The sequence below is a fragment of the Babesia bigemina genome (genome assembly GCF_000981445.1).
Source record: "Babesia bigemina genome assembly Bbig001, chromosome : II".
Classification (NCBI taxonomy): Eukaryota; Apicomplexa; class Aconoidasida; order Piroplasmida; family Babesiidae; genus Babesia; species Babesia bigemina.
In genome coordinates, this window is record NC_027217.1 from 1,298,492 (window position 1) to 1,311,449 (window position 12,958).

Here is a 12,958-nt window from a genome sequence, read left to right on the forward strand (position 1 = left end):
CCGTAAATCTCAGTTGAGTACATGGAAAGTCGCTAGGTTATGTGTCCTTCCAACGCGACACAAAATCGCAGTATCGCACATTCTTGGCTATGTCTTACATAATAGGGTTGGCTCGCACCCCTTTCTCGCCCGTTTTGGGAGCACTGGTGGAGGAATCCAGTATCGCGCTAGGTAGGTCAGCAACTGTTACGTCTTGACGTATACATAGGAGCAACAGCACTTAATGGGGCGTTAAGCCGCAGTCTTACGTCGCGCAATCGCATAGACCGTCTTGTGTTGAGCCAAGTTTTTTCCGCCGGTGCAGGGTCGTCACCAGCAAGACAGATTTCAATCAATACGGGTAGGTGTTTCCTCTTAAGGCTGGCATATTATGCATCAATCTGATAGCGTAGTCCGGTTTCTAAGAGTTTATTATGATACGGTAGGGCTGCCCAGCTCCACTCGATGTTTCCAAACAAGCCAGCTATGCACAAGCGGCCTGAAAGCCATCAGTATTGCAAAAGACGCGCTGGATCTCCGCAAGTCACAACTAACGTCCGTAGTGGGAGCAGAAAGCACCTCACAAGCGCCTTTCCTTCTCACGTAAGTTCCACATTGACGCAAGCGTATAAACATGCAGGAAGGCTAGAGCAGGTGGGTACGGGGTCGGAGACGACGTACTGGTGGACTCCGTAACATCTGACGGGTTCACGAAAATGGGCATCGACGTGGATAGCTTCACGAAAAACGCACGTATATCGAAATTGGAAATGGTGCAATACGCCGCCGAATCCTTCAGGCGTGCAGCAGCGTGCTACAGCGATGGGATAATGCAAATCGAAATCGCTCCTGTAATAGTGAAAAACAGTAGGAGTGACGCGTGCGTGTTTGCAAACGAGTGCAGAGCGATCGGCGGCGCGTGAGGGCGAAGCGTGGATATCACACCCGCATACGAAACTGGTCGAAGATACTTTGCCCAGACATTTTGTACCCAAGCATGCGTCTGCTTCCACAATCAAAACAAAGAGTACCATGGCAGATGGGGCTTGCTCTTTGCTACTGTGCGACGACGGATTCCTTCGAGAAAGCGGAGCGACCCCCTTCGCACGCATCCTGGATTGCTGCGAGCTGAGCACGGATTCAGACAGGTTCCCCGATGCCTTAACTGATGTTATCAGGGAGTGTAGTCGTCGAGTGAACTCACGAATTGATATTTACGACATCAACGACCAGTACGCATTCCTGCCAATATATGTTGCCAAGGCCCTAAATATCGACCATTCTCGCATCAACGTTCACGGAAGCACCATCGCGATAGGGCACCCCATGGGTAGGTGTTATGATCGTTACCTGTGTCTGGTTAGTCAATGAAAATGTGCAATACGCTACACCGGTGCCAAAAGGTAAATGGCGCAATGGCTTGCCTAGCTTATACAATCTACCCTCAAACTAGTGACACTACCAAAAAATGTCTATGGGGAAATGTACCTCGCATGAATCAAGCCCGTGCTTCCCTTAATTATGAACAGGGAATGTCTTGACGCTACATCTGCGGATTGCATATACATGTCAATCACATTCAGCACGTATTCCGCATGGTACAATTCATTAATACAATACATGTTGGGTTCTGGAAACGTTAACGAAATTGTAGGTGCAACAGGAATACGTCAGATTATCTCACTCGTAACAGCACTGCGTTCGCAAGGGTTGCAATACGGATGTGCTGCCGGAGCGAATGCGGTGGGAGATGCTATAGCCGTGATACTGGAAGTGCCTTAATTAACTCCATACATGTTTATACACATTACTGCTTCATCCAAAATGGAACGGGATAAGAACCCGCGGCGCGGCTCGTCGTCCAAATCCACCTTGTACACGCTAACCTCGGGTTCGCTTTCTATAAACCTCATTAACTCAGCCTCAGCATCTACGGAGGGTACGTTTTGCGCAGAGGATACGTCTACCACCAGGAATTTGATAGCAGCGCAATTGCGGTTAATCCGGAAAAACTTAACGGCGGCACTGAAACCGGTCCGATATTTATCATAGGAAGTAACATAGACGATCACATGGACTCCAGAAATCAACGTTGTATCCGTAGCTGCGTCGAGGAAGTTTTCGCTCTCCGGAGGTGTGAAAAAATCCAGAATCGCACCACGATACCAGTTACGGCGGCGTATCTCGGCGAACATGCATTCTAGAGGTACACGTGCGAGGTATGGGTCATCCTTTGGTATTGCACACTCGCGCGGCACGTCCCCGTTGGGAAGTGACGAGGTGCCGTCGACCTCTACGAGGAGCGTTTCAAGGTCGTACACACGTGAAAGCAACTCAGCAAACGATGCACAGGCGTCAGGCTCATCACCAGCGGTTAGGATCCTGTGAGCACGCCTTACACCCTTTTTTACATCCAATATTCCGAAAACCAGGTCAAACATCGCGTGGCATAATGTAGACTGCGGCGGAGTCTATACAGACTTATAGCGGATTGCCATAAGTAAATCACACGTTAACAGCTTTTGGGAAATGAATGCCGTGTAGAGTGTAGGGCGCTGATGATAATGGTGCCGCCTTATGTCCAACAACCCGGGCGTACCAACGGGCAAGCAGCCCCCGTGTGTAGGCACATACACGGCCCATATCACGCAATATTGGGTCTGGTAAATAGCATAGGGGACCCCTTGTATGGAATATCCTGTGGGATTTCACAGAAGACAACTTGGCGGCCTGCAGTGCCAACTACGCTGCCAGAGGTCGCTATGCTGAAGCAAGGTGTGGACGACACACAGGACTTTTTCACGTTAAAGGATATATGCTTTGATTGTTGGCGTGCGTTGGTGTTCCACAATGAGGGGTTCCAGAATTTAGAGGATATTCTGGAACACCCTAAACTGCACCAACGCTTTGAGCAACTGTGTACATTCGACCGCAGTGATGGAGCAACCTGCAGATTCTGCAGCGCTTCCACACTGCCTGCAGCAGTCACGGTCAAGGATGACGTTCTGTTCGAGCCTAATGAGGCCCTCCGGACGATAAATTTTGATGGGTGGAATCTTGAGAACCTCTTCTCGAACACAGCTGTAGCAGCTGAGACCTGCGCAGCCCCGAATAAAATAGTGTCGAGAGAGTGCACTGTTTCAAGGGGATTTAACCTCTGCGTTCTGGCCGTGCACTTTGCACGCACGTTCGGACGTGATAAGAGGTATCCTGCAACATTCGCAAAAAATTGCATAAGACTGAACCTCACAGAAAATGCAGTGGCACATTTCAATAGCATGTGGCGTAGCAGAATAGCTATAGCATCTAATTTCGTGAGAGAAACTTCCGCCATCACCTCAGATGCCGATGATCTTACGTTACTCATACGCGCCTACTTCGACAACGCAGACAATGCAGTGAAACCAAACCTTGAGATATACGAAAAACGTCTGAAGGCTGTGATTATAGGTATACTCGAAAACGAATTTGATACATTCGTGTCGGATTATCAACCTCTGTTCCGCTATATCGACCGCATATACCACGAAGACAAGCTCCTCTTCGAGCAACTTCTGCGTATACAGATACACGTCTCCTTCGATGTGCATGATCGGCTCAAAATCACGCAATTCGACATGTCTCGAGATGTAGTCACCTTTGCTGGTAGGTGCATTTTCTTGTTTCGTATCAACCACACCTAAGCGACATTGGAACGGGTCACTTGGTGATTTATGCCTGACTGGGCATTTCGTTCCCAACTATTCGTTGTGCAGCTGCGTGTTTCCTGAACAATTGCGCTTACTAGAGTATTTGTGCTTTATAATAGATGACAAATGGTCAGTGTATGGTGGAATTATCACATGATACAACGTACAAATTCAATGGAGTTTTGCATCCTGTGACAGGTTTTTACAACAAATTTGCAAGAGGACTTAGTCAGACTGTGTGGACTCTCGATAGAAGTGTAAAGGTGAGCATTACCTGCAGACAACACATGCCCGCAGAGCGACCTTTCGGTGGAAGAATGCTTGTGTTTACCATTGCTTACGCTGTGCAATGCTGACGCGTATAAGTTTATGGCATCTGGCAGGGAAGACTGTGACGTAAGGACAACAGGCACCGGGAGGAAATTTTGTGTGGAAGTATACAATTGCAAAAGAGATCTTTTCCTGGTTTACGAACTCATCCATAAACTCGGGCGAAAGACTGCTATGTCTCACGACCACAACCATGAGGAATCATGCCAGCATATCGCGTGTCTGGGTGAACTCGAAAAGGTTAAAGATGGCTTGCAAGTCAGTGTCACAGGTGGACCGAGGGACCACTACTTTTTACTTGCGGGGAAGCAATCCGATGATCAGGAGGCAACTCATCGCATTACTATCGCAGGTGTGCCCAAAATGTCTCTAACCGAAGCATTCGACGGTGGCTCATATGACGGCGCGGCAGTACCGAGCGCTGCGTGCTTCTACGGGATACGGGTGGTGTTCAATAGCAAAACAGAAAGACAGATCGTACAACGCGACGCCGAAAACAAAAACAAAATGTATTCGTGCGTAGTTATCGCTGAAGAACCAATAACGCTAGAGGACTTAAAGGCGCTGCCACAAGGGCCGATCACCATATCGCAGTGCAATCCCATACGCACCAGCCATCGCAAAAGCCAATGTAAAAGAGAGCGCCAAATACATCGCATCAGTGCTGAACCGATACATCCAAGAATGTTTCTGCTACACCTCACAACGCAAGCTGGTAAGAGTGGCGTACTAAATCATCTAAATAACGCAGGTACATATATCAAAGAATTTGTGAGCGGCGATTTCGGTCGGACGACGCCATCAATAAAAGCGATGCTTGGAGGAAAAACTGTGTACGTTGCACACTTGGACGTAGTGGATTTCTCGTAAAATGTGCCATACACACCCATCACAGCCTACGCTTCGGAGAATTTGGCACGTATCGAGCTGGACAATTACACACCGGGTATATATGGCACCAAAACGTGGTTGGTAGTTAGATGGAAGGTGTCTAGGTGATGTCGCGCGGAACACATGATTCCAGATGCCGCTGTTTTTTATGGGGAATACCGCGCGGAAATGTACGGATGGAAGATGCGCTGCTGTACACCACACATTGTCGTAGACACGGGTATTTTCATTCGTAATTGCTAAAGCGTGTCGTTCTCCGATTCAGTGAAATTTTGGGGGGCCAGTGTGTTGAATACTCGCCGCGGCAGGACACGCAACGGTGTCTCTACCCCTAACGTAGTTTGATAACCGTATAAATAATTGTAACCGTCACACATTGTAACGATGGCTCGCAATGTGGAGAGCGCGGTCGAGGCGGCCAGCCATTATGACCCGGAGAAAAGTGAGTATAATGGAGAGCTAATTAAGAGTCTGCAGATGCCGAATGTGATGATTACTGCTTCTCGGAAACAACTCCCACCTACATTAGACACGAATTCGTCAGGAAGGTGTTCGGCATTGTCACCATCCAACTCGCTGTAAGTCAGCTTGTACAACGTAGTGCTACGAATCCCTTTCAATGCAAACTTCGTTACCTTCTGTTGCAATTACGATGTATCACTCTGGATTCTGTCGCATGGTAGAACCATTTTCCCCTCCTTATGACTGGTTTTTTCTCATACGACACCTTGTCCATTGGCGGTGGTAGCCTTCACCTTGAAGATTTATTTTGTTAAGCGTGCTTCGTTGCAATCTCTACAATACAAATCTCATGTGAACTGCAGGCTACTTTCGGGTTTCTGCTTACTGCGCTTTTTGTCGAGCGCATGAATGACTTCTTCAAGGAGCGCTACTATATCGGGATTGTGGCAATAGTCGTCTTCATATTCGCCTCACTTGTAATTTCGTGTAAACGCTCCTTGGCCCGTAACAAAACTGTTGGGATTGGGGTGCTGTTTATGATGACAGGATGCATGATGCTTTATGTCACGTGCTTCGCCGTGCACTATGCGATCTTCCAGGTCACGGTAGCAGCGGGATTGACAGCTGGTTTGACGCTGGTTGTTACTATTTTTGCTATGCAAACGAAGTATGATTTTACAGGTATGCGTGATCATCATGTTTTTAAATATCTGCAGGGTACATGTTGCACATATTCTGCTTTGCCATCGTCCTGTTTGCCACCGGCATCCTCATAGCCTTCTTCCCTAACCGGATTCTGCACCTTATATACTCAGCAATTGGAGCTACGCTTGTGTGTGTCTATTTGGTTGTAGACATACAGCTAGCCGTTGGTGGTAAGAAGTACGAGTGGACGATTGACGACTACGTCATCGCCGCAATCTCCATCTACGTTGACGTCGTGTCTCTCTTCATTCACCTGCTCGGAATTGTGGCTAGTTCCACAAACTGATGGTTTTCTGGAGTTATCAAATAATTTCATCACTTCCCCAGCATCTGTTGTCAATGGCATGGAAACGCATGCCACGGAACGTTCCCCGGGAACGTTTTCTAATGTACTAATTAATATCAATAATCAACACTGTGAATGGCATAATGTGAGTAGTGACATCATTAAACGTGGCCGCTCCATGATGCTATATACCGAATGCCTCCTCGCGTAAATAGAAGCCTCAAGTGGATGCCAGCGTTTCCTCGTAAATGCATAATCCACCGCCGTATTATAGTCGAGTTAGCATCAGGCATTTGTGTTGTGAGTACTTTTTCGTGATAAGAAAGTGAAACTTTACAGCGTATCACCTCCGGGCGGCAAACGTGGGCATTGCTAATTGGATAATCTGACGCAGGCACGCATACACATTACCCATCAACGCAATACACAGTGCCTATTGCAGCGGCACGCCTGTTATAAGAGACCTATCGTATTAACGAAACATAATTATTAAGTCCGTGGCACGGATATTTCAGAGTTGGTGTACCTGAGCTACGTCCAGACCATTTGCAAAAAACTACATTGGAGAGTTATCGTTTTCAGATAAACATGCCGTCCATGACATATCGCTTGGACGTTGCAAATTTCCAATCATTTTTCCCACCAGCAGATTTCACCGTAGAATAACATCGACAAAACCAGCACACAGATCAAATCGCCGTACGTGTCTTGTCCACTGGTTAACCACGGCTTTGGGGAATGCGACAGCAAAAACGAGTGCAACGATAAAGCTGTTAAATGTCAAAGAAGCTACACGGTGGAATAATTGTGCACAATTATCCAAGTTTCAAAATCAGCGTAACAGAAAGCTACAGTACACCGCAATCGATCTACAACAAAGCACGTAGTTGATAAATACGGTAACATCACAGTCAATCGTTAAGCACCTTTGCACTTCAACTGTGTGAAAAGTCGCCCTTCACGGTTTAAGAGCAGTGTTACAGTGTGTAGAGTTGGTAGGCATTCCAGCTCAGCATCTATAGCTATTCTCTTCACACAACAAAATAACCGCAGTTTCTTCACGATCCAGATGTGGAGCAAACTCGTTAAATCGGATACTGTAAAAGCGGTATACAATGAAGGCAGTAGTCCTAACGCTGTCACATGGGTGCTTGTCTAACGGGCAACGTCGGCAATCTACGTGCCGTTACCGCGGTATACTATCAACAGCACAGTGGCTATAGCCATGAGCACCGTTAGTGCTATTAGAATCTGCACAAGCCTCTCACGAAGGATACCCTTTGCGATCTGCTTCAAGGTTGCATTCGCGGTCACAACATTTTCTTCAACGGCATTTATAGTCCTCCCAACGCGATAAAGACTTTCGGTTTGCCTTTCAAGGTCCTGCGTCACTTCTGCTCCGAGCTTTTCTGAGGTAATGGTAAGTGTTCTCATTCTGTTAATGGAGCTCTGCGAAAACATGTATGTATGCTCGAGTATTTCTTACCTGTGTCTTGTCCTGAATATCGTCACCCCATGCGATAAGTTTCTGAGCGTGAGTCAAATGTCCGGACTCCTTGAGTTTCTCAAATTGGTTGAGCTCGTTTTGCTCTACAACGGTTCTGAGTTCTGCAAGCTTATCCTTCAGCTCCTTAAATTTTTGTTGCTTTTCATGCAACCGCATGAGGTGGGACTGCTTAGTTTGCGCCTTTAGAACGTCGATTTCTTGTTGGTAGTTGACTTCTGCAACCTTCGCCCTTTCGATGAGCAGCAGCGCCTCGCTGAACCGGTCACTTTGCTGCTGCTCGTCTAGTTGCTCAAAGTTGTGAAGAGATGCTTTCAGCTGCAGCAGCAGCCTGTCAAGCTCGTCTTCACATTGGTATATAGCCATTATGTGCGCCGGTTGCGATCATTGTTTGTGCAAAGAGCACACACCTTGTCCACAGTCGAGTGTACCAGTTCCTTTCCCCTATTATAATCTTATACAGAATCAAAATACGACTTGATTCAAATCGAATACCGCGTCGAGATATATGGTGTTTGCAGATAAGTATAAAAATCACGCGCTTACTCACGAGACATGTGTAAGCATCCGCAGATATAGCTACACTACCCTGAGACTTTGATCACAGTTTACAACGTTTGATTTTGTGTTCAGATATACAGTAGTAACTGTCTGTCTACGTAGTAAACGTTCAGCGTATGGTCTCAAGTACAGTCATGATTCAACATAGATCCACGCGCCATTAAGCGTTATGCCGATAGATTACTCTAAATGGGACCATCTGGAGCTATCTGACTCCGATGAGGAGAACAAACCTCGTGTGATAAAGTTGGACCGTTCTCAGCGGATTGAACTCGGTCGAGACGGCTACAACATTGTGTCTAGCACTGCGAGCGCAGCTGATCCTCGCGAAATCGCTGCTCAATATAAATTCTGGAAGGATCATCTTAAGAACGGCAGTGTGGTTGCACGATCTCACGCGTTTGCGCAAGACCGTTACGATGTTTGTCTTCTTATCGCTCTGCGTGACGACGCACGGCACGGTTTAGAGGTAGAGGTGACGGAATCCCATATCCGGATCCTTGCTAAAGGTCTCGAAATTTTCAACAAGGAGCTATTCGCAAAGGTCAAAAGCGATGACGACTATGTGAACTGGCAAATTGTGCGCAAGTACGTTGACTGGAACGCACTGGAGTCGTACTGCCGCAACGCCGGCCGTGGATCGTTGGGCACCCATATGGTATTCACCGAGTTCTATGAGCAGGCGTTCGTAGAGGTCGATCTTAAAAAGCAAAATAATATAGAGGACTGCTTTTTGTGGTGGCCCAAAGCCTTTAAGGTATGTATTCACTGTTTACGGAGAGATGACGCTCTCGCCATAGTGTATATAACTTAACGTGTCAGTTCGTACGCCGGCTCATCTTCAGCATAAACTCGCAGAAGCTGTGCTGTGTTTTTCGTGCCACTGTTTTGCCTTCCTCTGTATTGTACGCCGAAAGTGCATATACACATCACCTCAGGATGACGTGCCGTCTATACGCTTCGAGACTCAGGGGGGCACCAAGTTTAAGGAATCATGGAACCAAGCCCACGAAGCCTTCAAACAGCGTGTGAAAAGTTTCGAGAAGGTGCCGCTATGACTTCAACAGGGTATGGACTGCGTTCCACGTGGCATCGTCTGGGGCGCAAAAGACAACCCTTTCCAGTCGTTTCACTGACTTGGCATTCTTTGTTATTAGCTCCAGAGAGTAGTTATCAGAATGCATTATCACATCTAATGGCACCAACAACGATCGCTTCCCTTGTCGGGCCAATTCGTCCGCAATTCCAACCAGGTTGCCGTACGATACCCAGCTGGTTCCTGTGAAGTAGTTCTCGGCAGTTATAATCCTGAATCCGCAGTCCGACTCTTCACTGACATGTTTCAAACGCATACTTTGATTTCCATCAATGCCTTTACGCCCATAAATCCGGCTCATAAAGAGTTGACGTTTAAGCGTACTCTCGTCGTGCATGTATGTACAGTCCGCTTTAACACGTGTCCAATCTGAACATATGTTAATGTGCTGCATAAGCGATGTTATACGAACAATTAATACGACTCTACACGCCATTGAGGAAGTAATTATTAGACGAAAATTATCTCGTAAGTGTATCAACCTTCGTCATTAATCGCAAAGGTGCAACATAAGAACGAATGCCGCATGTAAACATCAGACACTAACCTCCTATATGTAGTGATATGTGTTTGTGCATATCATACCGCGTAGCGAGCTTTGTGGCGTCAACAACACTCATGTGCGTCTTCGACTTCAGATGACCTACACGTCCGATATGACTGATGACTGTCTTTAATGTCATATTGGAAGTGTATTCTACTGTGTACTAGTTTATCTGACAGCAATTTCACACGGTTCATTGCTATACTATCATCTCCGGTTTGGTGCGTCGTCTTATGAGGAATAAGTATTAGTTGATTTTTATCCGATGGAATTTCGGGATAGATACACCATTTTAGGGGTACACGTCGGCAATCATTACCATCTAGTTTTTGTTTGCCCAGCCATACAAGTGTGTCCATCCACTGAGAGCTATGCCTCCAGTGTTTGAAGCATATACTAGACAACAAAAACACCGAAAAACACAATGTTAACATATATTTAATATGGCGTAATTATTCAATTTAGTTGCTTCTAATTTGGCAGGAAGGCGACGAAACTATTACATAAGGTCGGTACTGCTCTGGAAGGCTGAATTCGTATCGAACGAAAAGTATGAAACAAATATATTGTACACACCGATACCAGTTACCTGTGTATGTATCTATATGTTGGTTTGCATAGTTTGTTGAATGAAGTCTCGGTGACTGCAGCGTGATGGTCTACACACATTTAGTTACTGCGGGTCATTGGTGTTTTATTGAAGGGTTTTGATTATGTCAATGGCAAGCTTTATCGTTGTAATCAAATTCATCCGTTTCATTTCCCCCGCTTCGTTTCACATGTCATCCAATAACATATTCATCTAGTACCGAACGCCTCTACGTAAAGCTTCTGACTGACACGACTTCATATTAGTGTCGTATGTGCAAACTAGCTCTGTTGCCTATTCAAAACGTGGTTCAGTGGTGGCGTTGAAATCGTACGCCCTAATGGCCAGCATTACGGCCTATGTTTGTCTGCTTGTATATCGTACCAGCGAAGTGGAAATCGCATATTGATTATGTAAGACAAAAGTAATAGCCATTTTATATATACGTAAACAATCATATCCAGTTTGAATTCCACACAATCGTACTGTTATGTTGCATTACTACTTGGTTGCCGTGGATATGTGTTGATTCGAGTGCCACTTGCCTTAAACCGCTATATTACCATTCATAGTTGGCCACACAATCACATGCCTGCCTAGGGTATATTATGAAGGATTTCTTGAAGTCGCGATCTTTCAATCATCACTTATAATGATGGAAGTTGTTGGGTGCAGGCTTTCGATTACAAGCCAAGTAAAAGATGACACGGACTACCACAATGCACGTGACGCATGCATTTATCACTCTATAACATCCACATGAACAGCCAAACGATTTCCCAGTCATCACAAGATGCCGAAATTCATCACGTCCCACTTGACAACCTAGGGCAACTTAAGCAGATGGTAGTACCAGTTGGGGGGTTGGAACTCTTAGATACCGCAGCAGAGACACGGAACAATACACTTCTCTTTGTGTGTGATATATGAAGTTCTGAGGAATAGAACATCATATTTAGCGGCCTGCCTCGGTGGTGAAGTGCACATTAAGTACGTGTACACCACACACTACGATTCACCGAACACATAAGAAAAATCGATCTCAAAATATCATCTAAGTAGTTATACTTCTCATATGTGCTGCAAACTGTAATCTTCACGAGTGGAACTCGTACTGTAGTAAGAACTGTTCGAGGTTCTAATTATAGATCATCTGTGGCTATGAATACGAACTTAACTGCTGCGTTGTGTAGGAAACGTGTATTATGAGCATGCCCAGCTATCAGTATGAAAAGTAATCGTGCTAAAGCTGTGTCTGATGCTTTTTCACAAAAACGTATAAGACGATACATCGAGATCCGACATTGTCAAGCGGTTGAATGAGGTGTTGCCGACGATCCCATCGGTATCATCATTCTCTGCATGCTCCGGTATCAAACTCGTTTATCGCAGTGTGTATTTTTCATTCAAGTCTAGAAGAGGTGTTGCATACGGCGTATTCGTAACCAAAGCTTCCAGGTTGTCCGTAACGTTCACTACCATTGGAAGGGGATAATACCATCCAGGAAACAAATCATCCATCATGTAGACACTGGAGTACTTCGAAAATCTGTTTAGTTATGTTGTTGAGACTGTGCTATAACTATTGTCCTTTATCGAGTTCATGGCGTGCCTTTGTGGCATTATTTTGCGGATCCACAAACGTATGAAGGTGCGCCATTGAGACACTAGGGGGTTATATCCATTGCTGTATTCAATAACGCAAATTAAGGACACATCACAAAATGGTGTACAATGTGTTGACTGAAGCTCCTCACAATCTCAAGGAGGGCATTGACTGGTTGGTGGCTTTGAAGGGAACTTATGGCGAGAACAACTTAAAGACCATCGTTGGAGCAATTCAGAAATTTCTCTCATACCACCGCCTACATAAACCTCAGGAAGCTAAGAAGCATTTATCTTACGAGAATATAAACTTATCTCCATGAGGTTCACGTGGAACCAGTAGCATAGGGACATCTGGCCAGCTAGCGATATGCTGGGTAAATTCATTAAAACTATGGTTGAAAAAACTTTACCGATTTCGTCAATCCCATGGACTCAAATACTGAGAAAATCACAGAGACCTTAAGTAAATTTGTTAATGTTTTTGAGAAGTTCTTGGAGGGTATCAGAGTGCCAGACCAGTACAAGTCTGCTTGCAGTTCTTAAGCAACGGACTGAATAATGTTTAGAAAGCCGAAGGACAGCGCTGCGGATTTTGGGGGAATCGCGTCAATGTTATACAGAGGGCCACCGTCCTTGCTGAACACGACTTGCGATACAGCGAGGAGGTGGTTGTCATTTTGTGATGATGAGCCTAAGCTAGAGGTGTTGAATGCC

At 45.8% G+C, this 12,958-nt stretch overlaps 7 protein-coding genes across 7 annotated transcripts; 5 read left to right on the forward strand and 2 right to left on the reverse strand.

The window, feature by feature from the left end:
• Positions 1 to 89: 89 nt before the first annotated feature.
• On the forward strand, positions 90 to 1,761 carry BBBOND_0205750 (thiolase, N-terminal and C-terminal domain containing protein, putative; the record flags this gene model as incomplete). The annotated part of the gene is made up of 6 exons (XM_012912149.1): positions 90 to 171; positions 209 to 340; positions 426 to 582; positions 620 to 846; positions 884 to 1,315; positions 1,634 to 1,761. The coding sequence occupies 6 exons, from the start codon at positions 90 to 92 to the stop codon at positions 1,759 to 1,761; spliced, it is 1,158 nt and encodes a 385-aa protein (XP_012767603.1).
• Positions 1,758 to 2,420, reverse strand: BBBOND_0205760 (hypothetical protein, conserved; the record flags this gene model as incomplete). Its single annotated transcript, XM_012912150.1, has 1 exon — positions 1,758 to 2,420. One exon carries the CDS (start codon positions 2,418 to 2,420, stop codon positions 1,758 to 1,760), a length of 663 nt encoding a protein of 220 aa, XP_012767604.1.
• A 321-nt stretch (positions 2,421 to 2,741) lies between these two features.
• Positions 2,742 to 4,868, forward strand: BBBOND_0205770 (hypothetical protein, conserved; the record flags this gene model as incomplete). Its single annotated transcript, XM_012912151.1, has 3 exons — positions 2,742 to 3,624; positions 3,867 to 3,931; positions 3,966 to 4,868. The coding sequence occupies 3 exons, from the start codon at positions 2,742 to 2,744 to the stop codon at positions 4,866 to 4,868; spliced, it is 1,851 nt and encodes a 616-aa protein (XP_012767605.1).
• Positions 4,869 to 5,273: 405 nt separating this feature from the next.
• On the forward strand, positions 5,274 to 6,342 carry BBBOND_0205780 (hypothetical protein, conserved; the record flags this gene model as incomplete). The annotated part of the gene is made up of 4 exons (XM_012912152.1): positions 5,274 to 5,331; positions 5,367 to 5,467; positions 5,714 to 6,032; positions 6,068 to 6,342. 4 exons carry the CDS (start codon positions 5,274 to 5,276, stop codon positions 6,340 to 6,342), a joined length of 753 nt encoding a protein of 250 aa, XP_012767606.1.
• Positions 6,343 to 7,518: 1,176 nt separating this feature from the next.
• Positions 7,519 to 8,212, reverse strand: BBBOND_0205790 (V-SNARE protein,putative; the record flags this gene model as incomplete). The annotated part of the gene is made up of 2 exons (XM_012912153.1): positions 7,519 to 7,791; positions 7,829 to 8,212. The coding sequence occupies 2 exons, from the start codon at positions 8,210 to 8,212 to the stop codon at positions 7,519 to 7,521; spliced, it is 657 nt and encodes a 218-aa protein (XP_012767607.1).
• Positions 8,213 to 8,576: 364 nt separating this feature from the next.
• Positions 8,577 to 9,465, forward strand: BBBOND_0205800 (hypothetical protein, conserved; the record flags this gene model as incomplete). The annotated part of the gene is made up of 2 exons (XM_012912154.1): positions 8,577 to 9,164; positions 9,346 to 9,465. 2 exons carry the CDS (start codon positions 8,577 to 8,579, stop codon positions 9,463 to 9,465), a joined length of 708 nt encoding a protein of 235 aa, XP_012767608.1.
• A 2,895-nt stretch (positions 9,466 to 12,360) lies between these two features.
• On the forward strand, positions 12,361 to 12,564 carry BBBOND_0205810 (hypothetical protein; the record flags this gene model as incomplete). The annotated part of the gene is made up of 1 exon (XM_012912155.1): positions 12,361 to 12,564. The coding sequence occupies one exon, from the start codon at positions 12,361 to 12,363 to the stop codon at positions 12,562 to 12,564; it is 204 nt and encodes a 67-aa protein (XP_012767609.1).
• Between the last annotated feature and the right edge of the window lie 394 nt (positions 12,565 to 12,958).